The sequence below is a fragment of the Amblyraja radiata genome, chromosome 22 (assembly GCF_010909765.2).
Source record: "Amblyraja radiata isolate CabotCenter1 chromosome 22, sAmbRad1.1.pri, whole genome shotgun sequence".
NCBI lineage: Eukaryota > Metazoa > Chordata > Chondrichthyes > Rajiformes > Rajidae > Amblyraja > Amblyraja radiata.
Window position 1 is genome coordinate 29,717,144 of NC_045977.1, and position 26,010 is coordinate 29,743,153.

Below are 26,010 nucleotides of genomic sequence, written 5' to 3' on the forward strand. Positions count from 1 at the left end.
GAGAGGGGCAACATTTAATAGGAACCTGAGAGCAACCTTTTCCACGCAGAGGATGGTACATATATGGAAGGAATCACTGGAGGATGTGGTTGAGGCAGGTACACTAACAACATTTGAAAGACATTTGAACAAGTCGGATTCCTCCCACACTCCAAAAACATAGTTGTAGGTTAATTGGCTTGGTATAATTTTAACGTGTCCATAGCGTGTGTAGGGTAGCGTTAATGTGCGGCGATCGCTGGTCGGTGCGGACTCGCTGTATCTCTAAACTAAACAACATGGATGGGAAAAGTTTAGAGGCATATGGGTCAAACCTTGGCAAAAGGGACTAGCTTAGATGGGCATCTGGGTCGGATGAACTAATTGAGCTGAATGGCCAGTTTCTATGCTGTATGACAATGTGTTGCATTTTGTATTGCATGTGTTGCATTTTGGATGAATAAAAACAAGCCAAAAATCAACTGAAAACTATGGAAGATTAAATAGGCACATTTCTTCTATTGGGCTGTGGCTTTTATGTTGGATTTATATACAGCAAACTAACACCATGATGCCCAGGTATTCTTATCCAGATACTCTCAAACTTTTTGCTGTTTACACATGAAAACCAAAAAATACCCAAAAAAATTAGAATGTTACTAGACTTCGCAGGAATTCCAGTTTAGTTACAGTTATGAATGTTATGAGTATTACAACTAAATCCAATAATTTTAAAACTCTTTAAGTTTGTGTTTGTATTTTTTCCATGCCTTTGAAGGGCCCAGTTCCTGCTGGCGACACCACAAACGTAGCAGTTGAAATAATTTTTGATATGTCTCCCTTTAAATCTGACAAATTCATTTGTGGACTTTACAAAAACTACTTTCATAAACCTTCACCATGACAGGAAACAGTTGTTTAATATAGCAGCAGAGAATAATGTGAACATCTTTGGCATCCTCCAATTAGTTGCATTGAAAATATCTCCATGGAAAGTAATGGTACACTTGTTGGCTCATTTTCAGTTGGTAATGTAACTTGAATTGGCACAAGCAGCAGAAAGGTTTGTGTAGTGATACCTGCTTGCTTATAAATGACCTCCACCTCAGCCGGAAAATTGTAACATAGTTGAGCTTTCCAGTTTTGGTGTAATCTGGTTGTTAAAGTTTTTAAGCCAACACTAATACTTGGGCACTAAAATGTCAATTATTTTGTAAGTAATTGCAACTGTGCATCTATATTGCAGTCAGTAGAAAAATATCAGAATATTATTAACTTGTTTATTTCTGCTGGTGTCTTAAATCATCATCCTACTCCATGCTTTCTTTAAATCATGTTCTGCAGAAAGACTGGAAATTCAGTCAGGCCTGAAAAAAGAAAATAAGACATTCCGACTGCTAAGAGAACATGGCCTGAACCTCCACCCTGTCCTTTCCAAATAGAATATGTCCTTCACTCACATAGCCATTTGTATGCAATAAAATGCCTCTCCCAATAAACAATCAAACTTTAATTCCCTAGAAGAGGTTAGTAATATGCAATGGCATTGAGAAAGTTGAGGCTCAGTGATACCACTAACATGGGCACCTGCACATGGATCCAACTGTTTTTGAGTAGATCTATTGTGTGGGACACATTTCATGAACCTGGGATCTCTGGTACTTGGTGGTTTTAGGGCTCCTGTGACTGATGTGCATTGAGAAAAATTGGGAGGCTGCAATTAGGAATTTTACTCACAGAACACTTTTGGCTTAATCACATACTTTGGGCGATATTCAACTGTACCATAACTTGAATATATTTTATAACATACATGATTTGAATGTGACTTGATTGCACTACACTATACCTTTACCTTGAATTTTTCCACCTCTCTGTCCCTACTTTTGAAATTACACTTGTTTTCAACTATATTTGTCATTTGGAGTTTAACTGGTTTGTTAAAACAAGTGAAAGCTTACAGATGATTTATTGTAATGGTGCAGCAACACATGACATTTAAACTTACTTGCCATTGATATTACAGTAAGTCTGCAGGTAGTATGCTAACTCTCAGCTATGGTGCACAGTTTGCATTCACTGCTGCACACTCAGCATTGCATTTACTCCTGCCAGTTTCCCCCAGTGGAGGTTTCAGTTTGTTACTCCTGCTTGTAATGCTCTAAGGGAGACAAAAGTGCTGGAGAAACTCAGCGGATGCAGCAGCATCTATGGAGCGAAGGAAATAGACAACGTTTCAGGCCAAAAGCCTTCTTCAGATTGAAGAAGGGTTTCGGCCCGGAACGTTGCCTATTTCCTTCGCTCCATAAATGCTGCTGCACCCACTGAGTTTCTCCAGCACTTTTGTCTACCTTCGATTTTTCAGCATCTGCAGTTCCTTCTTAAATGCTCTAAGGGAAGACAGTTTAGAGGTGGGATGGCCTTTTGTTATGTCATATCTGTTAAAGCAGGATTAGCTTTGTGCAAATGCAATAAAATTTAGCGGGTATTTAATATCTTTTTTTGATCACTTATGCAAAATATCAACCTCAAGAGAGCATATTGTTGAGGTGGCCAGTATATATATCTGTACCAGGGTCAATTCTGCAAGAGGCTGAAGTGTTGGCAAATATTAGAATCTCATAATAGCAATCTGAAAGATGCCATTAAATAACATATTTATTTCTGCACATGATCCATACCCCCCTCCATTCCCAAATGTTGAAACTTTGAATAAAACATCAAAATGCTCAGCAGATCAGGTCTCATCCGTGGAGGGAATGGACATGCAATGTTTCAGTCTGATTGTAGGGGGGGGACTAGAAAACAGAGGTCTTTAGTTTAGTTTATTATTGACGTACAGTGAAAAGCTTTTGTTGCGTGCTATCTAGTCAGCAGAAAGACAATACGTGATTACAATCAAGCCATTCACAGTGTATAGTGCAAGGCTGCTGGAGGTGAGAGTGAACGCTGGCACGATTGGCTGCTGCTACTCTCTCTCCGAATTGTGTATTGTTGCTGCATATGTTGTTTATTTTTCATGCTTGTTTTAACTGTAAGGTGTCGTTGAGAGTCCTGAAAGGCGCCCTATAAATAAAATGTCTTATTAAAGCCAGCAAAGTCTGATAAAGGATAGTCCGAGGTTGGCAAAAATACTGGGGAAACTCAGCGGGTGAGGCAGCATCTATGGAGTGAAGGAATAGGTGACGCTTCCTATTCCTTCGCTCCATAGATGCTGCCTCACCCGCTGAGTTTCTCCAACATTTTTGTCTTCCTTCGATTTTTCCAGCATCTGCAGTTATTTCTTAAAGGATAGTCCGAGGGTCACCAAAGAGGTAGATGCTCTCTGATTGTAGAAACATAGAAAATAGGTGCAGGAGGAGGCCATTCGGCCCTTCGAGCCAGCACTGCCATTCGTTGTGATCATGGCTGATCGTCCCCTATCTATAACCCGTGCTTGCCATCTCCCCATATCCCTTGACGCCACTAGCCCCTAGAGCTCTATCTAACTCTCTCTTAAATCCATAAGATTGCGGAAGGAAAATTCAGTTCCCAGATAAAGCTGGGAAGAAAGTGTCCCAGAATCTGCATGCATCCATGCATGCATGCATTCATCCATACATGCATGGAGCCTCTTTCATTCTCTGTAACTAGGGATTAACATGCTGGAACCACACTCTGCAGCGATTGGCCGCCGCCGCTGCCGCCCGGAGGTCGCTAGGCAACGCCCCGGGTGCATTTAAACGGCCGGCTAGCGGGCTCCCGGCGTGCAGCGCGGCCCGGGGGGCGAGGGGGCGGTCCGTTTGAACGCGGGCAGCCAATGGGAGGCGCCGCTCGCCTCGCCAACTGCCGATTTGAATCGGAGCCCGCGAGGCGGGGGCCCGGGACAGTGTGTAGGTCATTCACTCAGGCAGCAGCCGCCCGGAGCACACCTGACCGACTCTCCGCTCCACGGGCACTGGAGCAGCAGCAGCAGCAGCCGCCCGGACCAGACTCTCTACTCCACGGCCAGTGTGCAGTCTGCAGCCGCTCCAGACCCCCTCACTGCTCCGCGGCCCGTTCTCGGCTCCAGCCCCAGGCACACACCCCCCGTCCACCATGACTACGGTGCCCGTCAAGCCGGCGGCCAAGTCGGCGGCCGCCCCCAGCCCGCCCGACATCCCCGATATCCTGGTCAACCCCAAGAGCATGAAGCGCTACACCCGTGGTCGCTTCCTGGGCAAGGGCGGCTTCGCCAGGTGCTACGAGATCACGGACATGGAGACGGGCGAGGTGTTCGCCGGCAAGATCGTGTCCAAGACGCTGCTGCTGAAGCCGCACCAGCGGGAGAAGATGACGATGGAGATCTCCATCCACAAGAGCATCTGCCACAGCCACGTGGTGGGCTTCCACGGCTTCTTCGAGGACGACGACTTCGTCTACGTGGTGCTGGAGCTGTGCCGGCGCAGGGTGAGTGCGAGGGGGCCGAGGGCGGGGGCAGGGCGAGGCCTCGCCGCCTTCCCAGTACTAGAGGGTGTTGGGTCGGAGGAGAATGTTGGTCGGGGTTGGGTCGCGGTGGTGTATCATCCGCTCGTATGTGTGTGTGTGTATATGTGTATATATATTATATATACATGTGTTTGTGTGTGTATGTTTGTTTGTATATATATGTATATAGACACAATGTTGGAGTAACTCAGCAGGTCAGGCAGCATCTCTGGAGAGTGTTCAAAAGGGAACTGCAGATGCTGGAATATCGAAGGTACACAAAATTGCTGGGGAAACTCAGCGGGTGCAGCAGCATCTATGTAGCGAAGGAAATAGGCGACGTTTCGGGCCGAAACCCTTCATCAGACTCATCAGAGTAGATGCTGCTGCACCCGCTGAGTTTCCCCAGCAATTTTGTGTACCTTCTCTGGAGAGTGTGTTGTGTATGTGTGTGTATATATGTGTATGTATATAATATGTGTATGTATATATGTGTGTGTATGTGTATATATACTGTGTATGTATATATATTTACTTGCACTGAACTTTTATTTCCTCGTCTATTAATTATTTACAGATTACTATATGTGCATATACTGTGCTGCTGTAAATGAGCATTTCATTGTTTTATATGGGACATTTGACAATAACACTACCGGGGCCGCTCTCCACCCTGTCGGGCCCGGGCCCTATTCTTCCAGCTCTTCCCCACACTCGGCCGCGTCTCCCTTTAAACGGAGCAGTTGATATTTAAACTTGGCGGCTCGCAACGGGTTGGTTGGCCCCAGAGCGGCGCTCCTCCCCCGGCGGGCGGGGCTAAGGCCGGCCGCTGAGGGCCGGGGAGATGCGGCTCTCCTTCACCACGTCCCCTCCCTCCTGTGCCCCGGGTTACAGTGACCCGGCGCTGTGCACAGCCCCTCTTCTCCACACATTACTATAACAGCATTGTCCGTCTGCCTCTATTTTTTTTAAACTGCCTCTTGTTAATGTAAAGCAAAAAACGTTGCAGTTCAGGCATCAATCTGAAGGAATTCTAGTTTGAAAAAGGGTTCCGACTGGAAACGTAGCCTCCTTTTCTCCGGACTCTGCCTGCCTGACCCGTTGATACTTCAGCACTTTATGTCTATCTTCAAATTGAAGGAAGGTCCCAACCCGAGTTGGCTGACCCGATGAGTTGCTCCAACACTGTTTTATTCAAGATTCCAGCATTAGCAATGTATTGTGTCTCTCTTATTAATGTGGTTCCTTCCGTGTCCTCAGTCTCTGTTGGAGCTGCACAAGAGGCGCAAGGCTGTGACTGAACCCGAAGCCAGATATTACCTGAGGCAAACTATCCTGGGCACCCAGTATTTACACAACACCCATGTTATCCATCGGGATCTCAAGCTGGGCAACCTCTTTCTCAACGACGACATGGAAGTAAAGATAGGTAAGGCATCAACTCGCCCCTTGCCTGTGCTGGTTGGCCCATTGTGGCGAACTGAACCCTATCTCTTCACTGCAAACCGTCAGTTAATGTTTTAAACTATACATCTGGTACTTGTGGAATTATTTAAATGTAGCATATTTCCCACAGACGCGACTTTTCGGGTTAAATGGCATAGCTGCAGTTCACTTCAAGTCCTGCGGTTTAACCAGTGTCGCTACCGGTTAGGCGCTTAGGATCTGTTTTCAGATTCAGATTCAATTTTAATTGTCATTGTCAGTGTACAGTACAGAGACAACGAAATGCATTTAGCATCTCCCTGGAAGAGCATTTGGAAGGGTTCCCTGGGTCAACTGGACGGGGTATTGTGTTTGCTTTTGGTCACCCTTTTGCAGGAAATATGTAATTAAGCTAGCAAGAGTGCAAAAGAGCGTGTTGCCTGGACACGTGTTAGAATAAGTTTGAGGTGGACAAAAATGCTGGAGAACTCAGCGGGTGCAGCAGCATCTATGGAGCGAAGGAAATAGGCAACATTTCGGGCCGAAACCCTTGGCAGGCTAGGACTTTATTTCCTTGTAGTGTTTGGAATGGAGGGTGATCTGGTGTAGCTGTATAAAATCATGAGGATGAATAAATGAGTTTATAGATTTAGAGGTTAAAGAGGGCATAGATTTAAGGTGAGGAATAATATTTAATAAGAACTTGAGGGGCAACTTTCACACGGTGAAAGTTTCACACATTTTCCAGAGGTATTTCGAGGCGGGTACAATAATAATTAAGAAGTTTGGCCAGCACATTTAGTTGTTTAGTGATACGGGGTGGAAACAAACGCTTTGGCTCACCAAGTCAGTGCTGACCAAAGATCACCTGTTCACACTAGTCTACACACTAGGGACAATTTACAAAAGCCAATTAACCTTAACCTACCAACCTGCATGTCTTTGTACCTGGAGCTAACTGAGGAAACCCTCAGTCACGGCAAATATACAGACAACACCTGCTGTCGGGATAGAACTCTGGTCTCTAATGCTGTAAGGCAGCAGCTCTACTTCCATGCCAACTGGCACATGGACAGGAAAGTTCAGAGGGATATTGGACTAGTTTAGATGGGGCATTTTGATCAACCTGGATGAGGCCTGCTGTATAGCTCTAACTCCATGTGTTGCCTTTGAGTGAATGAAGTCAAACATTTAAAAGCCATCTGGACAGCTGTGTAGATCGGAAAGGTTTAGAAGAATGTCAAACCATGACGATGGGACTAGCATAGATGGGCAAGTTGGGCTGAGGCCTGTTTTCATGCTGTATGACACTCAATGGCATGCTAAGCAGCAGTTGAGCAGTACACCATATATAATTGAAAGGAATGGGAGCAAAAGGTATGAGGGAGCAGACCTGTGCATGTTCATGTCCTGGCTTCCTGTGATTTGGGTCCAGTGTCAGTCCTTATAATCATAACTATTGCTGGGTAGGGTTATGGCTGGGCAGGTACTTGATCACAGGTTGGTCATTGGGCTTTGACATGGCACCATTCTACTAAATCCAAAACAATAGGCTGCTTCCAAAGCATACTCTAGCACCAGTCTATTTTTTGCATATCTGTCATTGGTTTGTCTCTGGAACTGGCGCTAATGCATATGGTTGTCTGTATCTCGCTGTGAACTAGCCAAATGCAGGCTCTGTGTGGATGCAGAAAACACCTTTGGCAATTGTACTCATCTTCCAGTTGCTCAGATTCACCCTCTGAGCCTACCCATGCAGACTGAAGGAGACTATAAATACAGTTACCAGTGACTTGTCTATTTGTTTTTGTCATGTTGGCTCTGTGTACCATATTACTGGGCATAATCGCTGACCTGTGGATTATTTGAAGGTGACTTTGGCCTGGCTACTACAGTGCAATATGAAGGAGAGCGCAAAAAGACACTATGTGGAACTCCCAACTACATTGCCCCAGAGGTGATTGGCAAGAAAGGGCATAGTTTTGAAGTTGATGTCTGGTCTTTGGGCTGCATTATGTGAGTATTGTACAGCTGAATCCTTTTCTCATGGCTATTTGGTAGTATTTCCCCTCCTGGTTAAGCAGGCTTTTAATTGTAGCCAACTTGTTGCAGGTATACACTACTTGTGGGGAAACCTCCATTTGAAACTTCCTGCCTTAAGGAGACATACATGCGGATAAAGAGAAATGAATACAATATTCCTAAGGTGAGCACTTGACACCAGGCTCCTAACCTGGGCTATGCGTTTTGACCCTTTGTTATGGCCTTCATTGACTCTTTTAAAACTAAAACTATATCTGAAAAGCCCATCTTGGAAAGTCGAGAGTAGGCCTGGTAGAGTGAGGGCTTTTTATAGCAAGCCCTGATAAATGTTGCAATGCACTCCCTTGTAAATTAGTAGGGAATTTGGATACATTTTGTCATGTAGCATAGTTCGAAGGTATAAAGATCAAGTGCTCGTCTATCTTTTAAGACATTTGTAGACCAAGTATCTGCAATGCCTTATGACTAATTAGAATTAATAACTTGCTACCATGGAATACCTGAAGCAAGAGCAATGATGCAGTTTAAGGTAGCTACTTTGAAAAGGGATAGGAAGAATTCATGGAGTAGGGTGAGGAATGCGTAGAGCATAAACAAAGATGAACCAGTGCTGTGTTCCTTTTGTAAATTTAGTAACAAACCTTTTTTTTTAAATCCTCTTCCAGCACATCAACCCTCTGGCTGCTAATCTCATTCAGAAGATGCTGCGATCAGATCCAAGCACACGGCCCAATATCCATGAACTGCTGAATGATGAGTTCTTTTCAACTGGCTACTTGCCTGTCCGATTGCCCACTACTTGCTTGACCATGGCTCCCAGGTTCTCTCTGGCTCCTGGTGGAATTGATTCCAATATGCGAAGGCCTCTAGCTGAACTCAACAAAGGTATCAGTTAGATCACTAGGTATCTGGTGCTCTGGCACTAGTAAATTAAGATGTGCGCGGATCAACCTCTAATAGTAATATAACTGTCATGTAGTACCTATCCTGTAGCATTCCCCCACCTGGTGACAGTGCTGCAGGACTATAAGTAATCTGACGTGGTGTATTGGCATCACATTGGCTTCAACTTAATTTCTCTACACAATACATCTGTTTTGCTCCATTTTTAATGAGAGGGAGGTGATGGTGAACAAGTAAATCCAAGGATGAGTGTAGCTTGTGAATTCCTATAGTTACACCTTTGACCTGCAGAAAGTGGGTGAAGAGATTGTTAGTGGTGAGAGTGAATTATTTACCTCTTTTCTTTCGTGTCCATCCTGTTACAAATGTTGACCTCGCTGTCATCGTCTGTCCAGAAAAGGACGCGAGCTTCCGGCGACAATCGGTGGGAGCCATCACTTGTCGCAGAAGTTGATGGTGGTGGCAGAATTAGCTCGGGATACGTCCAGTTTCCAGCCCCGCGACGTGGGCACTTCTGTTATGGGGCCAATTATTTACCTAGTGTAACATGATGCTGCTCTTGATATTGGACGACGGAGGGATAGAATCCAATTCTGCTTTTGAAGCTGGTGAGCCACCTTCATGCACACTCAACACCCATAGTTAACTCTCCCCTAACCCCAGCTTGTGAAAGGGTGAACCAACCACTTATTGTGCCAATCATATTATCGACTCCAGCTGAAAAGGACGAGGAGGATGTATTATAAATGTATTCCCTCCAAATGTTTAAGAAACGTTTAAGCAGGTACATGGATAGGATGGGTTTTAGAGTTTATGGGCCAACTCAGGCAGGCAGGACTGGTGTAGATGGGACATGTTGGTCGGTGTGGGAAAGTTCGGCCAAAATGCTTGTTTCCACGCTGTATGACTGATGCTATTTGGGAATTGTTCTCTTTGGTAGCAATGTATTTCCAAACCTACTGAAACACACTGCCCCGCTCCCCTCAATATTGACTGAGATATTGTAATTATGGAGTCAATTTTGTATAATTGATATCTTAATCCAATAGATGTTCCCGGTGGAGACAAACCAGGCAAGTCTGAAGATGACGATGGAGTAGTCAGGTAAATATGATCTCTGTTGATGCTAATCACATGTCAGGTGGAAACCTTTGATACTGTCTTTGATACATAAAATCTTTATATGTAGAATGAATCAGTTTGTTTTCCTCTTGGTGAAGCCAAGCACTATATGTAGCCTGCACAGTGGATTTTTCAGATTTATTGAATCTGCTAGATGATTGCACCAACATGAGCCCAGGGATTGACATTGGGAGGTTCTTTGTACTGTACTAAATAGTACATTGAATTAGTTGAAAATCTTACTGCCCTAAGTGCTGCACTTTTAGAAATCGGTTCCGGTAATTGGTTCAATTGCTTTGTGTTAGAAGGGAATGCTTTAAATGATCAGGCAGTTTTAGAAATGAGCTGACTTGGTAAAATGTCAAAGACTTAGTAATAGCTGCTGTGTTGTCCTAAATCTTCAAAAAATGGTCCGAGTTAACAATTGTTGTACATGTGTGGTGACCTCATTCCTTTAGGTGGAATGTTTCTCCTGCGTAAGGTCGAGGGTATACGTGACAATTTGCTTTTTCTGTTTTCCGCAGGGAAGTGGGCGAGTGCAATGATTTCTACCTCACGGAGCTTTTGCAACAGTTAAGCAGTGCAGTAGCAGCAAAACCAGCTGATAAAGCTGTGATCAGACAAGGTATGCAAGTTGTTTCAGCAGCAGTTTCTGGTGGGTTGAATAGGGTGGCCACTTTCCTATATGCTGGGATGGGGTTGGATGTGACATTTCTCAACCAATTTTGATTGAAATATTACCAGATTAATAAATATTGTAGCTATAAAATGCCAACATTTGTTCAGTTTAACCAAGCACACTTCACCTCATTTTTATTTTTGGGCAGTGGGTAAAGGATAGTGAGGAAGTGAGCTAAACATCTAATGTCTAAATTTAATTAATGGTATCATAATTCTGAAGTGTACAAATGCAATGTTTAATTTTTTTTCACCTCTCCCTTGGCAGAGGAGGCTGAAGATCCAGCGTGTATACCAATCTTTTGGGTCAGCAAATGGGTGGATTATTCTGATAAATATGGTTTGGGTAAGTTCCAGTCAACACTTTGGATAACCTTTGGCTTGCATGGAACATCATGGGGATATCAGATTAGCTTGGCTGCTGCATCTTGAACTTAATGCATGTGGATCCTGGCTAAATCTGGATTGACCTTAGGTTTAACTAATGTTATCTTGTAACTTCCTAACTGTTCCAATAACCTGAGTTTCTGGGTATGTGGATTTAAATCTGGTGGATAGAATGAATAAAACCTGTTTTAAAACATTGTCAGTATTACAAGAACAGGCCCTTCAGCCCACAATATCTGGGCTGACCATAACAAATTAAACCCTTTCTGTCTGCATGTGCTCTAAATCCTCCATACCTTGCATGTTCACGAGAGTGCCTCCAGTGTCTCTATTGTATCTGCTACCCACGCCCTGGCAGCATGGTCCAGGCACCTATCAATAGACAATAGGTACAGGAGTAGGCCATTTGGCCCTGCGAGCCAGCACCGCCATTCAATGTGATCATAGCTGATCATCCCCAATCAGTACCCCGTTCCTTCTTTCTCCCCATATCCCCTGACTGCTATTTTTAAGAGCCCTATCTAGCTCTCTCTTGAAAGCATCCACCTGCCTCCAGCGCCCTCTGAGGCAGAGAATTCCACAGACTCGCCACTCTCCGTGCGAAAAAGTGTTTTGTCTCCGTTCTAAATGGCTTACTCCTTATCCTTAAACTGTGACCCCTGGTTCTGGACAACCCCAACATCGGGAACATGTTTCCTACCTCTAATGTGTCTGAGCCCTTAACAATCTTATATGTTTTAATGAGATACCCTCTCATCCTTCTAAACTCCAGAGTGTACAAGCCCAGCTGCTCCTTTCTCTCAGCATATGACAGTCCCACCATCCCGGGAATTAACCTTGTAAACCTACGCTGCACCCCCTCAATAGCAAGAATGTCCTTCCTCAAATTAGGGGACCAAAACTGAACACAATACTCCAGGTGTGGTCTCACTAGGGCTCTGTACAACTGCAGAAGGACCTCTTTGCTCCTATATTCGATTCCTCTTGTTATAAAGGCCAACATGCTTTCTTCACTGCCTACTGTACCTGCATGCTTACTTTCATAACGGTTTCCTTTCTATCACGGTTTATACAAAAAATGCTTGCCTCGTGCATCTCTAAATATTCCCCCATCACTTGCAGCATGGAAACAAGTTGGCCCAATGAGTCCATGCTGACTATCCACCATCTCTTTGCACAACATCAACATGAATCTAATCCAACTTTATTCTCAACATATTGTTATAAATTCCCCCCACCCATATTCCACCACTTGCCTAAATACAGAGCGATTTACAGCAGTCATTTCACCTATCAACCTGCATGTCTTTGGTATATAGGGGAAACTGGTGCAAATGGTCACAGGACTCCATACAAACTCCACACAGTTAGCACCTGAGGTCAGGATTAAACACTAGTCTCTGGTACTGAGGCAGCAGACCTACAACATGTGCATGAAGGAACTGCAAACGCTGGTTTAAACCAAAGATACACAAAATGCAGACAGCATTTCCGGAGAGAAGGTCTGAAGAAGGATCTCGACCTGAAACATGACCCATTCCTTCTCTCCAGAGATGCTGCCTGTCCTGCTGTACCACTATGCAGCCCAAGAAATATTTGGCATTTCTCTGCTGGGAAGAAGACCATCTCCCCTATCTGTCTCTCAAACTGTTAGCAACTTCCTGGATCTCATCGGCCTTCACTCCAGAGAAACCCATCCTAGTTTGTCCAACCTCTCCTTATAACTAATGCCCTCCAAACCAGACAACATCCTGGTGAACCTATTATGTATCCTCACTAATCCTATAATCCAATAACCAGAACTGCACACTGTTCTCAATGTGGCCTAACCAGAGTTTTATATTGCTGCAACATAACTTGCTAACTTTATACGCTACGTGATTAAATCCAAGCATGCTGTATTCCTTTACCACACTATAGACTTGCACTAAGATTTCTCTGCACACAAATGCTGCCACGGGTCCTGCCACTTGCTGTATATTTCTTCTTGCATTTGACCTCTTAAACAATACCTCGCCTGTCTGGATTAAACCATCTGCCTTTTCTCTGCCCATATTAACTGATCTATATCCTGCTGTATCCTTTGACAACATGCACTATCAAAAAATCAACCAATTGATGTATTGTCGTCTGATAACTTATAGTTATAACAATATCCAATACCTCAAAAGAGGTTCCACCACGTTTCAGATTTGCAGTTGGAGAAGCATCCCTCCACTATGTTATTTTCTGGCTGAGCTACTGTGGGGGAAATGATTTCCAAGAACAAAATGAAAAGTAGGACTCTTAATGCACCAGGTTAAGATCAGTTTAAATTTACCACATTTAGGACAACTTAGTCACCCTTTTGCTCCTTGATTTGCTATATTGATTATTACTATATTTGATTCTAACCAATGGTGAACTTCTGGCAGTATTAATTTTATTGCATTTGTGTAAAATCTGTCACTAATGTCTTGGTATGGTTTTGCACTCTAGGTTATCAGTTATGTGACAATAGTGTTGGTGTCCTCTTCAATGATTCTACTCGTTTAATAATGTACAATGATGGGGAGAGTCTACAATACATCGATCGCAACATGGTTGAGTCTTATCTGAACTTTAGATCTTATCCTCCCAGCCTAAGCAAAAAAGTAAGTACCACATGACTTTTCTAAATTTGCCGTGTTTAGCTTGGGGTTCCCTGATTTGATCATAATATTGACCAGGCATTAAAGGGACTACTAAACATTGCAGCCTTCCCAACATGCTGTGTGTGAGTCTTTGGCCTAGTGCATTGCAGTAGCTTGAGTGAGGTTTTGAACCACACTCCTGTCTGACACATGGAGATAAATGCTCTGTTCAGTGGATTCAGCATCTGGACATTTTTGGTCAAGACAATCTTGACATTCAACAATTTCTGGACCAATACATGATTATAGGGCAACATTTTGTTCTACATTTAGTCCATAGCAGAGTATTGGACCAAACTCCATGGGCCTTGTGTTTGCAAGGAAGACTGTGCAAACCTGGTGATAATGAGAGGATTGTTTTTTAAGTTGTGATTGTTGCTTCACTTGGTTTCTCATTTTCTGATGCTTGAGATAAAAGGGTTAAAGAAATGGGGTGATCACCTGTCTCAATTGAATCAACATAGTGCCAATCAGAATCTGGTCCTGATCCACTTCTGAAGGACTAAGATGATGGCCCCTTATTATCACCAACTAGTATAAGAGCATTGGCATTTGGGCACATGGCCTGTAGCCCCCTTCACTAATTAGACATGGGACTGCAGATGCTGGTATCTGGAGCAACAAACTTAACCTGCTAGAGGAATACAGCATATCCATCAGCAGCATGGTTCTCCACTGTCACGAGATAATTGTCTTGGAAGACGGGCAATTTGGACAAACATTAGTCGGAGTAATAATCGCTGTTGAAATTGTCTGGGTATTGCAAGAAAAGGATAGATCCAGATATGATTGACAACAATTGAGATGGCATTGCTTAAAGGAAGTATTCTTGGAGGGGACAATAGTTGATCTAATCCGTTTTCTTAATGGATAGTAATTGGGAGTGAGAAGTGGACTTCCATTAACTGGAAGGCATTAATGGGTTTCTGTCTTTGCACAAACAGGCGACTCTGCTGAAATACTTCAGCAACTACATGAGTGAGCATTTGCTGAAGGCGGGAGCTAACATAACCCCCAGGGAAGGCGATGAGTTGGCAAGGCTACCATTCCTGAGGATTTGGTTTAGGACACGCAGTGCGATTGTCTTGCATCTTAGCAATGGGACTGTTCAGATCAACTTCTTCCAGGTAAGTAGTACTTTTAACTTCCAAGTTACTTTGGAGTGTCTAACTACCTGTCTGTATCCCTCCCCCACCCATATCCCTCCAGCTTCTCGTTTTCACCCAAAAAACAGCTAACACTGGCCATTGTTACTATTTCATTAATTGTTCTATATCTCTATATCATCGTCAATATCTCGTTTCCCTTTCCTGTGACTTTGTCTGAAGAAGGGTCTCAACACAAAACATCACCCATTCCATCTCTCCAGATATGCTGCCTGTCCCACTGAGTTACCAGATTTTTGTGTCTGTCTTTGGTTTAAACCAGCATCTGCAGTTCCTTCCTCCACATAATTACCTTGTGCATCACCATGTTCCCATCCAAAAACCATATCGCATGAGTACTAAAACCCATGCCTATCTTGACCCCAGATGAGATATTTCAAAAGTTCACACCATTGGACTTTGCAAACAAATCAATTTGCTCTGGCCCTAGATTCTCTACAGTAGGAGGCGGGACCAGTTTTTAATTTTATTTCCTCTTTCAGGACCACACTAAGATTATCGTGTGCCCACTGATGAATGCAGTGACATACATTGATGATAAGCGGGAGTTCCACACGTTCAAACTGAGCATGATTGAGGAGCACGGTTGCAGCAAGGAACTGGCAAGTCGCATACGTTATGCACGCACTATGGTGGAAAAGTTGCTTACAACAAAAGCTGTGGGAGCAAAAGTCAAACCTACAGCGTGACCACGATTTCTGGACTTTACCCGTTCTTGATGTAGAGAGTGAAATTTTGTAAATACACTTTGTGAGGCTTTTGTATTAAAACACTTGAATTGTCGGAGCAAGCGGTATGCTTTAGAGTTGAAGGGGAAAAGCATGGTTTCTCTCATTATGTGCAGTGACTTGAGGCCGATGAGATCATGTAAATTATAAGCTGTATCATACTTGCTGCTTTCACTCCTTTTTGTGTGCAGGCGTTCTCCAGCTGTTTGAAGTCAAATGTTGAAGCACTTTGTACTCCCAGGTGCCACTCCTTCCTGGGCAGCTGTTTACATCTTTGTTACTTTGTCTTATCTCCCTCCCCAACCTCTTGATCCAAGATGAAATCCTGGTTTGCTGAGCATATTAGCCAGGAAGTTGATGCTGTGCCTCATTTCAATTTGGTTAACATTAAAATAGGCATGTCACAATTATGAATATCTTTCTCTTGAACTCTGCCTACTTCTATTGTGGAAACTCATGCAGCTGGACAAATATTGCAAAGCTTTCAGAACAGACATTGACATGTCTGTTTTGTAGAAAACATTAATGCAATTTTTAATGTAATATTTTCAGGAATAAAGATCTGTTCTTCAGTACATGCCCTGCCTAAACTGACTTTAATGTTAATCTGTAGTGGGTGTAATGTGAACCATTTGAGTGGTGTCGTTTACACTACTGGTCCCAATGAAGCATTGTATTAAGATGAGCTGATGGTTGCTTATTTTGGTGGAGAACAATGAATGGACATGGTCTCATTCAAGGATGATAAATTTAATGTTTTGAATTTATTAGGTACGTGAAAGGTGTGTTTCAGATCAAGGGAATGAGGTGATTTGGATTGGGAGAAATTGTTATTGGGATGAGGACTATAGAAACCCAAGATTTGACTAGGGCTGCAGATCAGGGCTGTGTACATAAATCAACTATTAGCTCCACCCTTTGAAGATCTGGTATTGTCCAATTTCCTAATTTAAAAGTCCAATGGACAGAGCTTGTTATACACTCTGCTTCTTTACAAAGATTAAAAACTGAATTTACATTAAATTTCAAAGAAAGCAACAACTATAGAGTTCAGATGCTTGAATAAGCCATACTTTTCTCCATATCCAACACCAGATGGCAAGTAAATTGTATAATTTAAATAATCTCTCTTTATTTTGTCCTGTTCAGCTAAACAAGTTAAAGGATAATGTTAATGGAGTCTTAAGTAGTGTGACACCAGTTCTATTGGACAGATTTTTGGAAAATGTATATGCTATTACTAAGTAATGCTACATTGATTTTATTTTAATCCACCTCCAGATCATTTGGAGACTGGCTGAGTAAATGGTTAAGATGTCTTTTAAATTAAGATTTTAATTCTGGCAAATCAATCAACTGGATTGAAGATCGTGCTTCCTCAGTTTAACACTGGGTCAAACAAAGCATGTAGCAATTTGTGATTTTGACATTGTGGGACTGCAAGGACACATCACTGGTTATTCCTGTTTCTACTGTGAATTATCTTGCCATCAATCACTTCATTTTGTCTTGGAACAAATTATTGCTCATTTGGAAGATTTCTACTCTGAGCCATGAATACAAGCGATCAAGGATAAACAATCTGTGGTATCAGCTCAATGAAATGTCTACACTAATTGAAGTTGGACGATAAGTAGCCTTAAGGATGGATGTTACAATAAAAAAAAAAGCCAAAGCCTCATTCTAATGAACAAATTTATTCAGACTAGAAGCCTAAAGTCTTGCATAAAATACTGCACAGCAGAAATGTTTATTTATAAACCTCAATCTCTTTAACTGCTTACAAAAAATTTTCACATCAACTTTTCCACCCACTCCCAACCCTTTGGCAGTTTGATTTTTCAACTGTAATATTTTAAAAAAATAAGATTACACCATTTAGCATATAATAAACCCATTGCATAATGCCTATTCCAAGAGTCGTTTAAGCAAGTTCTGGTCTCCAATGTGCCTTTGCCACAGAAAGCTCAGTCCAAATTATGCAGCAATCATTTCATATCTACAACATGATTGAGTGGTGAACAATGCATGTAGTTTTAAATAAACAAATGTTTCGTTCTGTTGATCTGATTTATGGAAATCTATGTGGTGAACAACAAAGCTGTTGAACCAGGTAAATCATCCAGGGCCATAAATGGTGAGAAGCAGCAGCTCCAAGAATAGGCCTCGGCCTTGATTTTGGTTTCTGCTCACTATCCATTGACTCCCTTTCAAAATAATTTAGAGCTATTAACAGCTTTACAAGATGAGGACATGATAGCATTGCATAAGGCCATCAGTGATGAGAAATGATTGATTTTGATATAATTTAAAAAAAATTAAGTAGGTTGTATTTAACTGAAAATAATCTCTTAAAAAAACCCCTCTCCAGTCACTTAAGGTAAGTGTGCACAAATACTATGCTGTAAACGTTGGTAGCCAGTGTTACAACTATCACCTGTGGCATCAGTGGTGTTTTTATGGCACAAACATGTATACGGCAGAGCGCTTTCCTTTTTTCTACCTGTCCTGTTTGATTCCACAACATTGTTGGTTCTTCTGCATAGGAAAGAAACTGTTCTCCCCAGCTTTGGTCACAGCTGTGAGCTGGAGTAGTGTTATGTAACAATTGTCTCTTCCTTGTGTGTCAGGTCCAGCTCCTTGACTACATTATGAACACATTTTTATCTTGCCCAATCATACCAATAAAGTGTCTCCATTGTAAAGTTAAGATGATCCATTTATGCGCAGGCTTATGACAGCAGAGGTCATCGAACAGATTTCTTTGTTCTCTGAAAATGTCAATCTTACTCTATTCTACGTGAAGCATTTTAGCTTCAAGAGCACTTCATTCAGTTCTATAGATTCCCACAAGCATGCTTGTGCTGGCTATCTCTCTGGCTTGACAATGTTCAGGTCTCCAGATTCCCGGTGATAATACAGGTGAAAGAGCCTCTCATGACTGCATGCTTCCAATGCTTGGTATGTATGCAGCAGTAGCTTTGGGAATCTAGACGTGAAGTATTGCACAAACTGGTCCGGTATCTCTCCCAGTGTCTCCTGTACTTCCAGTGGTAGTTCGTGGCAGTGATGTTTCTGTGGAGTCATTTTATATCAGATTTACAAAATTAATCTTACATTATCAGTGACTTGTGACTACGCCATGGAGTGGGATACTTTTCATTTCAAGCACTCAGGTATAAATATGAAATATACACTGCCACATAGAGATCAAAGATCCTTGCATTATCCCAACCTAGCTGGCTCCAACTGCTATGATCTCCATTTTTGAGGAGTTATTTTGCAGTGCAGTTGTCCCCATTCCAGGTCATAAACAGTAAGCACTGCTCTCAGAATTCTCTTACATCTCATCACATTTGAGATACCCATCTCCTAAAACTTTAAATTAGTTTTTACCAGCAACTTTTGGTCACCTTCCCCAACTCGTATCCAAATCCCTTGTATTATAGATTTAGTTTAGAGATATAGTGTGGAAACAGGATCTTCAGCCCACTGAGAACATGCCAACCAGAGACCCCTACACACTTACACTACCCTCCACACACTAGACAATTTACATTTACACCAAGCCAATTAACCTACAAACCTGTACGTCTTTCGAGTGTAGGAGGAAACTAGAGATCACGGCGAAAACCCACACAGGTGAAGGGGAGAGCATACACACTCTGTACAGATAAGCACCCTGTAAGACAGCAACACTACCACTGTGCCGCCCTTGCACAACGTTTTGATCGGTAATGATAGCTTATTCCTCACCTTATTTCTCATGGCCCGAAGAAGATCGCGCACGGAGTTTCCTTTATATGTCCGAAACTTTCTCAAGTCTTGGATAGGACAAATAAAAATAATTATGTATTTTCTATATGAATACCTGAATATTTCTAATGTTAAACAATCATTCACAATCCTGTAGTAGCTCACCTGTTTGTAAGGGTACAGAGATGTGCATCCTCCAGTTTGTTCTCACCACCAATCTTCCGCCAGTCTCCAATCTACTAACTGTTGGCCCTTCCACTGGTTCTTTTTCTATCCGATCACTCACATCCTAACAGTACAAAGCAATAGTTGAAAATGGCATTTTAATACAAAAATGACTGGAAAGTTATTTCACACATATCAGGGATGTTTCAACCTGTGGCTGAAATAATTTTACCAGACCTACAGTGCATTCAGAAAGTATTCCTTCACTTTTTCCACATTTTGTTATGTTACAGCCTTATTCTAAAATGGATTAAATTTCAAAACACCTCTTCGCTTCTTCATTCTGGGGTATTGTGTGTAGATTGATGATTTAAAAAAAAAGAATGTAATCCATTTTAAAATAAGGCTGTACTGTAACACAATGTGGAAAAAGTGAAGCGGTCTGAATACTTTCTGAATGCACTATGCTCAAAATCTGAAACCATGAAATTACTATCAGAGAAAGAGGATGCAATCAGACTTCACCGGCTGGGATGTTTGAAAACCATAGGGCAGCAATGGCCCCAATGTAAACTAATTGAAAAGCTAGAACCTAGATCCTGGAAATATAAAATAAAAACAGTGAAGTACTGAAAATACTCAGCAAACCAGGAAGCACTTTTGGAGAGAGTAACAGAGTCCTCTAGTTTTAGAATCTGCAGTCTCAGCATCTACCCTGTCAATCCAACTTGAAATCGCAAATGTTTATTTGAAACCACCTCTCATTCTGTTTAGTTCCAGTGAGTTTTGCTAATATTACACAAGATTTCAATCTGGAAAGTAATTGGGACAACCGCGGACATGAAAGGCACAATAATCTGCTCAAACAGTTTACTCACAACAGTTCAGTTCTGAAACTTTCCACAGGTGCTGCCTTACCAGCTGAGTGTTTCTAGCATTGTTCGTCTTTCACCCGATCAATCTATTCCCAACCATCAGCAAATTGATAGAAGCCATCAATAATTGTGCAATCAAATGATACTTTCACACCCAAGTATGGGGTTTGCTATTTGAGCTCCAGACCTCAAGCATGGATCAGAAACTCAATTGGCCTAGCCACATGAACATCATGGCAACAGATGATAGACACAAACAAGCTGGAGTAACTCGGCAGGACAGGCAGCATCACTGGAGAGAAGCAATGGGTGATGCTTCGGGTCAAGACCCTTCTTCAGACTGGTTAGGGATAAGGGAAACGAGCAACAGAGCAGGCCAGAGGCTGGATATCCTGTAACAATTAACTTGTCTTTGACACTTTCAAGTACATGTTCATTCTAAACATAGGACAGCTGAGGAATATGATGGAACTCTCTCCACAAGCCCAGATGAGTGCAGCACTAATAACTCTCAAGAAGCTCAAAATAATTCAAGGCTTCAATTCAATCGCACTGAACCTTCATTGTCTGCACTAGGATGTGACTGCAAAGTACTATCTTCACAATGCACTGCAGAATCTAGCCTGGACTAATCTGCGAGCACTTCCCTAACTTGCTACTGCAAGTGGAAATGGGCTGCAAGTGCATCGTCACACCACAACCTGCAAATACCTTCCAAGTTGAACACCATCCTGTTTTGGAAATATTGTATCTGTGTTTCATCCTGGAACTCCCTCCCCAATTTTAACACAATGGTGGACTGTGGTTGGAGTCAGCGTTAGATGACCATCAATATTTCTCCACTCTTCTCATTCAGCAGACCTGATCTAATAATTTGTCAATGTTACTCCAAATTCTCTATAAGATTCATGTAATTGTGGATTCTCTGTTCATGAAAATAATTGCAAGAAAAAGGAATGCACATCAGATCACTCTGGAAATCAATTAATGTACTGGGCTGGGCGTGAGACTTTTTAGATTATCACCCCTTGCTTTTCTTCAAGTACTGGGTAAAGAGTAGTGCATGTTTAATAGTTAAAAGAGGACCAAGCATTATCTGAGATGCCATTAAATAAGAATGTAGCTCCAAATTCCATCATTACCATGCCAATTTTTAATCGGGAAATAAAACTCAGGTATCCTAGACAAGTAGAGTATTGGTATAACTGAATGGAAATGGTTTACTGCCATTCACTTGTGACACAAGGTTCCAATGTGCCTAGAATACATACGTTTGTTATCTGGTCTCAAAGGAATATTAAAAACATATTTATCATGATTGACCAATAGTATGAGTGCCATCCCCATTTGCCTTCCTTTGTCTCTACAGTCATAGAACAAATTATCCAATTATTGCTGTTCAGGCTCTGATTGTAGATGTTCCTCTATTATTCTATCCATTAAAAGTAAAGACAGTGAGCTGTTCTGTGAGTCTTTCAATCTTATCTTGGTGGGCAATACCATATCATGGAAATTTAGAAAATAACATGTCCGCAGCCAGTCCTGTAAAAACGTTTCCTTTTTATAGGTCACATTGAATGGATTATTTTTTCCCTGAGGGGAAGTTACCTGAAAGAATTGAAGCTGTTTTTCTTTAGTCCAAAAGAAAGGATGTTTCAAGACACACTGAGTGGAGGGACGTTGTTGTGGATTGTCACTGATCATTTGTTCAATCAGGTGTTTACCCACAATATTCTCTAAAGAAAGAGCCAAAACAATACATTATATTGCATTACAATACATTATATAACTTAGTGACACAATAAATCGCACATGCTGCAATCTGGATCAAAAAAACAAAGCAATGGAGGAGCTCAGTGGACCAGGCAGCATCTGTGGAGGGTAATGGACTGCCCTTTTAGGTCAGAACTCTCCTGGCCTAAGGAAGGATCCAGTCCAGAGGAAGAATCTGGACTCAAAACGTCAATTTCCCTCCACAGATGCTGCCTGATCCACTGAGCTCATCCAGTAGTTTGTCTCATACACTATATAACTCCTTCATTTTATATTAATTTTAGCTATTGTACATTGAGAGCACCGATACAAAACCTAGGACATTTAATAGAGGTTTATGAACAATGTCTACACAGAGAGCAGGTACTTCAAGGTAATCACCACCACCACCTAGGATGAATCTGATGCTGATGATGCAGTCACCATTGGACCATTGAATAGTTTAAGCAAACTGAAAATGAAGTTCAGATGGAAACAGTTTATCTTTATTCCCTTTTCACATTTCCAACAATTGCCTCTCAATCTTTTTTCTCTAGTAGAATAATTGATCTTCACTTGACAACCTGTTACCCTGGAACCATCCTTATAAATCTTTTCTGATTTCTTTCTAGATCTTTTAGTGCATCAAAATTATCATTGTACTCTAGGTTACTCAATATTTTTTTCCAAAGTGAATCTAAAATTTACGGCACCAGGATCACTGATCCTTAAATGATAATCCACTGACAATTGATTTGCATAATCCACTTTATTCTGCAGAAACAAAGTCAGCAATATATCCTTTCCACCGGACTGGAAAAATACTGATTGATGAAGTCCCTCCCCTCTTGTATGTTATGACTACTTCAGTCTGTATTAGATTAACGGAAGTCAATTGCAGCCAGGTAGGTTCCATGCAGCCCATTTGCCCACGCAGACCAAGATGCCCTGTCTCCAATAGTCCCACCTAACTGTATTTGGCCCAAACCCTTCTAAAGCTTTCCTATCCATGTACCTATCCAAATGTCTTTTTAAAAAAAACATTCACACTGTCACTATCCCTCACTATTACTATCCGATTGTTCCTTCACCTCCCTGTAATTGCTCTGCAAATTTGCTCCTTTATATTCTTCACACCAGTGGTGGCAATTAGAACGATATTAACGACATCGGTATTTGGTGCTTATATATTGCTTCAGATACCATTTCAGATTAGTTTTATCAGAAGTTTATTTACATGATAGGAATATTCATGTAATTAATAAGGTTTCCACTACAATTGGATGATCAGCCATGATCATATTGAATGGCAGTGCAGGCTCGAAGGGCCGAATGGCCTACTCCTGCACCTATTTTCTATGTTTCTAATTGCAGTAGATCAATTCTAAGAAAAAAAAAGCTCTTTCCTGCAGTTGTGCCACAATCATGCAAATATATTAAAAACTTATCTGGATCAGGCTGAAACTATACTTTTAGTGAATGCACTCAAGCTGCGGGCCAGATTTGCCTGTTTGTCCACTATAGCTATAGCGGCTCTGAACCGGCCCTAATGAGTGCCCCCCCCACCCACCCCCTTTGGACAATCTCCCTCAGATGGTCACGTCAATCAATTCAGCTTGTTTATTTATGTATTGTATTTATTTACCTTTCTTGTACATCAGTGGAGCTGCACACTAAATCTCGTTGCACTGACGTGCAATGACAATAAAAGATATATTATTATTATTATTATTATGTAAGCAGTTGGCAATATCCTAAAGCTATGCATTGAGAAATAGCTAATTACTTATTAATAGATCCAAAAATATACAGCTAAGTTTGGTTTTATCAAGTCTGGTTAGAAGGAGCCATTTTGTGCCAATGATGCTGGGATATAAAATCCAGGCTGCAATCACAATCAAAAATTATATATTTTTTACCGTGCGTCTCTTGTTCAAAATGCTCCAACGTGTACCACCCTATTGAGATATTACTCTGCCGTCTGAACGATTCACCAAATGGATGCTTTCCCTCGGAAACAACATAGTAAAAGACACAGCCTGCTGAGAAAATGTCTATTGCGTACGTCTGTTGGGGAAATAATCAGTGTTATTCTAGAAGTGATTCTGGCACATATAATGAACAACAACATTTAATAACATTTGGATTCCTTTTATTGTAATTATTATTCTCCCATCTCCACCAATAAACATCATATAGAAGCCTAGCATGTCCAGTTTCAGTTATTGGTTAAATCAGGAAGAAACCCATTCCTGTCAATTGACCTGCTCACCTCTCCCAAATCCTATCAGGCCTGCTTACCTGTCTTGAATGCTGCTTTTAGTTTAGTTTAGAGATACAGTGCGGAAACCAGCCCTTTGGCCCACCGAGTCTGCACTGACCAACGATCCCCATTAACACTATCCTACACATGCTATGAACAATTTTACTCTAAAACCAAGTATACAAACCCAAGCCAATTAACCTACAAACCTGTACGTCTTTGGAATGTGGGAGGAAACCGAAGATCTCAGAGAAAACCCATGCCGTCACAGTAGAACATACAAACTCCGTACAGACAACACCCGTGGTTGGGATCAAACCCGCGTCACTGGCTCTACAAACGGCGTAAGGCTGCAACTCTACCACTGCGCCACCGTGCGTTGTATTTATTTGTCTTGAATCCTGATGTCACTTGGGTTTAGTTGTCCTGGATCTTGTTATTAGTTGTGTTGACTTGTCTTGAATTTTGAACTCATCAGTCTTGCCTAATTGTTGTGCACTCAGTTATCAGCCCTGAGCTAAACCCTGATGTCACTGGAACATCAGAAGCTGTAACAGCAGCGAACCATACAGCCCCTTGACTCGACACTGCTCTGCCAATCAATATCATGCTGACCTCACTCTTAGCCACTTTCTCTGCTCAATTCCTGTAAAATTAGTTTCCTCTTGTCAAAAAATCTAGCATTCTTAGCATCAGTTGGCCTCAATAACTGAGCAACGACAGTCCTTTAGGATAGAGAAAACCTCTATAAATAATTTATTTGCAGATTGTTTGCATCCTCCTCACAACGTAATATTCCTCCCATCTTTATATTATTAGTATACTCAGTTATATTATAGTCCCATGACCTGTCACTGACAGAACTGGTTTAAGCTCTCAGTCTGCAATTTAAATTATTACCCCAGTCTCCTGCTGGTTTAATTTCTCAGTTAGAAGTTTTACTGTCTTTAATTGTCTTTTCACTAATACAACCCCCTGATTTTCTTTATATCATGTAATGTCGATCTTATGAGAATAATATGTCCAGCTTTATGTCCAAACTCACAGCCTTATCCTTGGGATCCTCTTGTAATACCTCTGGTGCAATCCAGCCCTCTGTACCAGGTATGCCCGAGCGCAGGCTGAAACTGTGATGCCCAGCAGACAGTTTCTTACAGAGGCCAAAGTCTGAGATCACTGCCCTCACATTCCCATGAGAGTTTGGCAGGGAGATGAGGATGTTGCGTGGTTTCAAATCACGATGGACTGGAACCCAGAATCACAGAAATAAAAGATAGATTAGATTTGCCAGCAATAACAACTTTACATTGTAACTTGCTTCAGGAGTATTAAGGGGCAAAGAGCGATTAGATACTCTGATGACAACAAAAAATCGAGTAGGAGAGTAGACCAAGTGAGTTGCAAACAGATATATCAATCTAGACTTGATGTACCAAACTTCCTTTTTTTTTTGCTGTTGTAATTTTAGATTTTTTGGTGAGCAGATGAAAGGACTTACCAATATTAAGAGAATGTAGATGAGCTAGACCAGACATAGTCTGAAAGAGTGCCGTGACTGGATCCAGATTAACATGGTCAAACTTGGAATCTTCCACATACTGAAAGATGAAGTGAAATAAAATATGAGCAAAATATTACACTTGCTGGATA

At 41.8% G+C, this 26,010-nt stretch overlaps 2 protein-coding genes across 4 annotated transcripts in view; one reads left to right on the forward strand and one right to left on the reverse strand.

Annotated features, from left to right (window-relative positions):
- Positions 1-3,699: 3,699 nt before the first annotated feature.
- Positions 3,700-16,126, forward strand: plk1 (polo like kinase 1). The gene is made up of 11 exons (XM_033040896.1): positions 3,700-4,407; positions 5,686-5,854; positions 7,722-7,866; positions 7,963-8,056; positions 8,559-8,778; positions 9,846-9,900; positions 10,443-10,543; positions 10,865-10,942; positions 13,462-13,616; positions 14,600-14,782; positions 15,304-16,126. The coding sequence occupies exons 1-11, from the start codon at positions 4,057-4,059 to the stop codon at positions 15,508-15,510; spliced, it is 1,758 nt and encodes a 585-aa protein (XP_032896787.1). The 5' UTR covers positions 3,700-4,056; the 3' UTR covers positions 15,511-16,126.
- A 1,112-nt stretch (positions 16,127-17,238) lies between these two features.
- ern2 (endoplasmic reticulum to nucleus signaling 2) overlaps positions 17,239-26,010 on the reverse strand; it is a 77,333-nt gene continuing 68,561 nt past the window's right edge. For 2 of the 3 annotated variants that reach the window (XM_033040884.1, XM_033040883.1), the window contains 7 exons: positions 25,859-25,958; positions 25,406-25,605; positions 24,017-24,164; positions 21,954-22,081; positions 19,471-19,594; positions 19,306-19,373; positions 17,269-18,624 (listed from right to left, as the gene is read on the reverse strand). In XM_033040884.1, coding sequence (XP_032896775.1) covers positions 18,418-18,624; positions 19,306-19,373; positions 19,471-19,594; positions 21,954-22,081; positions 24,017-24,164; positions 25,406-25,605; positions 25,859-25,958 — 975 coding nt within the window. In that variant the 3' untranslated portion in view covers positions 17,269-18,417. Of the gene's footprint in view, positions 18,625-19,305; positions 19,374-19,470; positions 19,595-21,953; positions 22,082-24,016; positions 24,165-25,405; positions 25,606-25,858; positions 25,959-26,010 lie in introns of all 3 variants that reach the window. The other variant, XM_033040882.1, reaches the window with a different exon arrangement.

Coding starts and splice junctions, on each gene's coding strand:
- plk1 (XM_033040896.1), top strand. CDS start 4,057: ATGACTACGGTGCCCGTCAAGCCGGCGGCCAAGTCGGCGGCCGCCCCC. Junction 10,943..13,461: donor TTCTGATAAATATGGTTTGG/GTAAGTTCCAGT, acceptor TTTGCACTCTAG/GTTATCAGTTATGTGACAAT. Junction 14,783..15,303: donor TTCAGATCAACTTCTTCCAG/GTAAGTAGTACT, acceptor TTCCTCTTTCAG/GACCACACTAAGATTATCGT.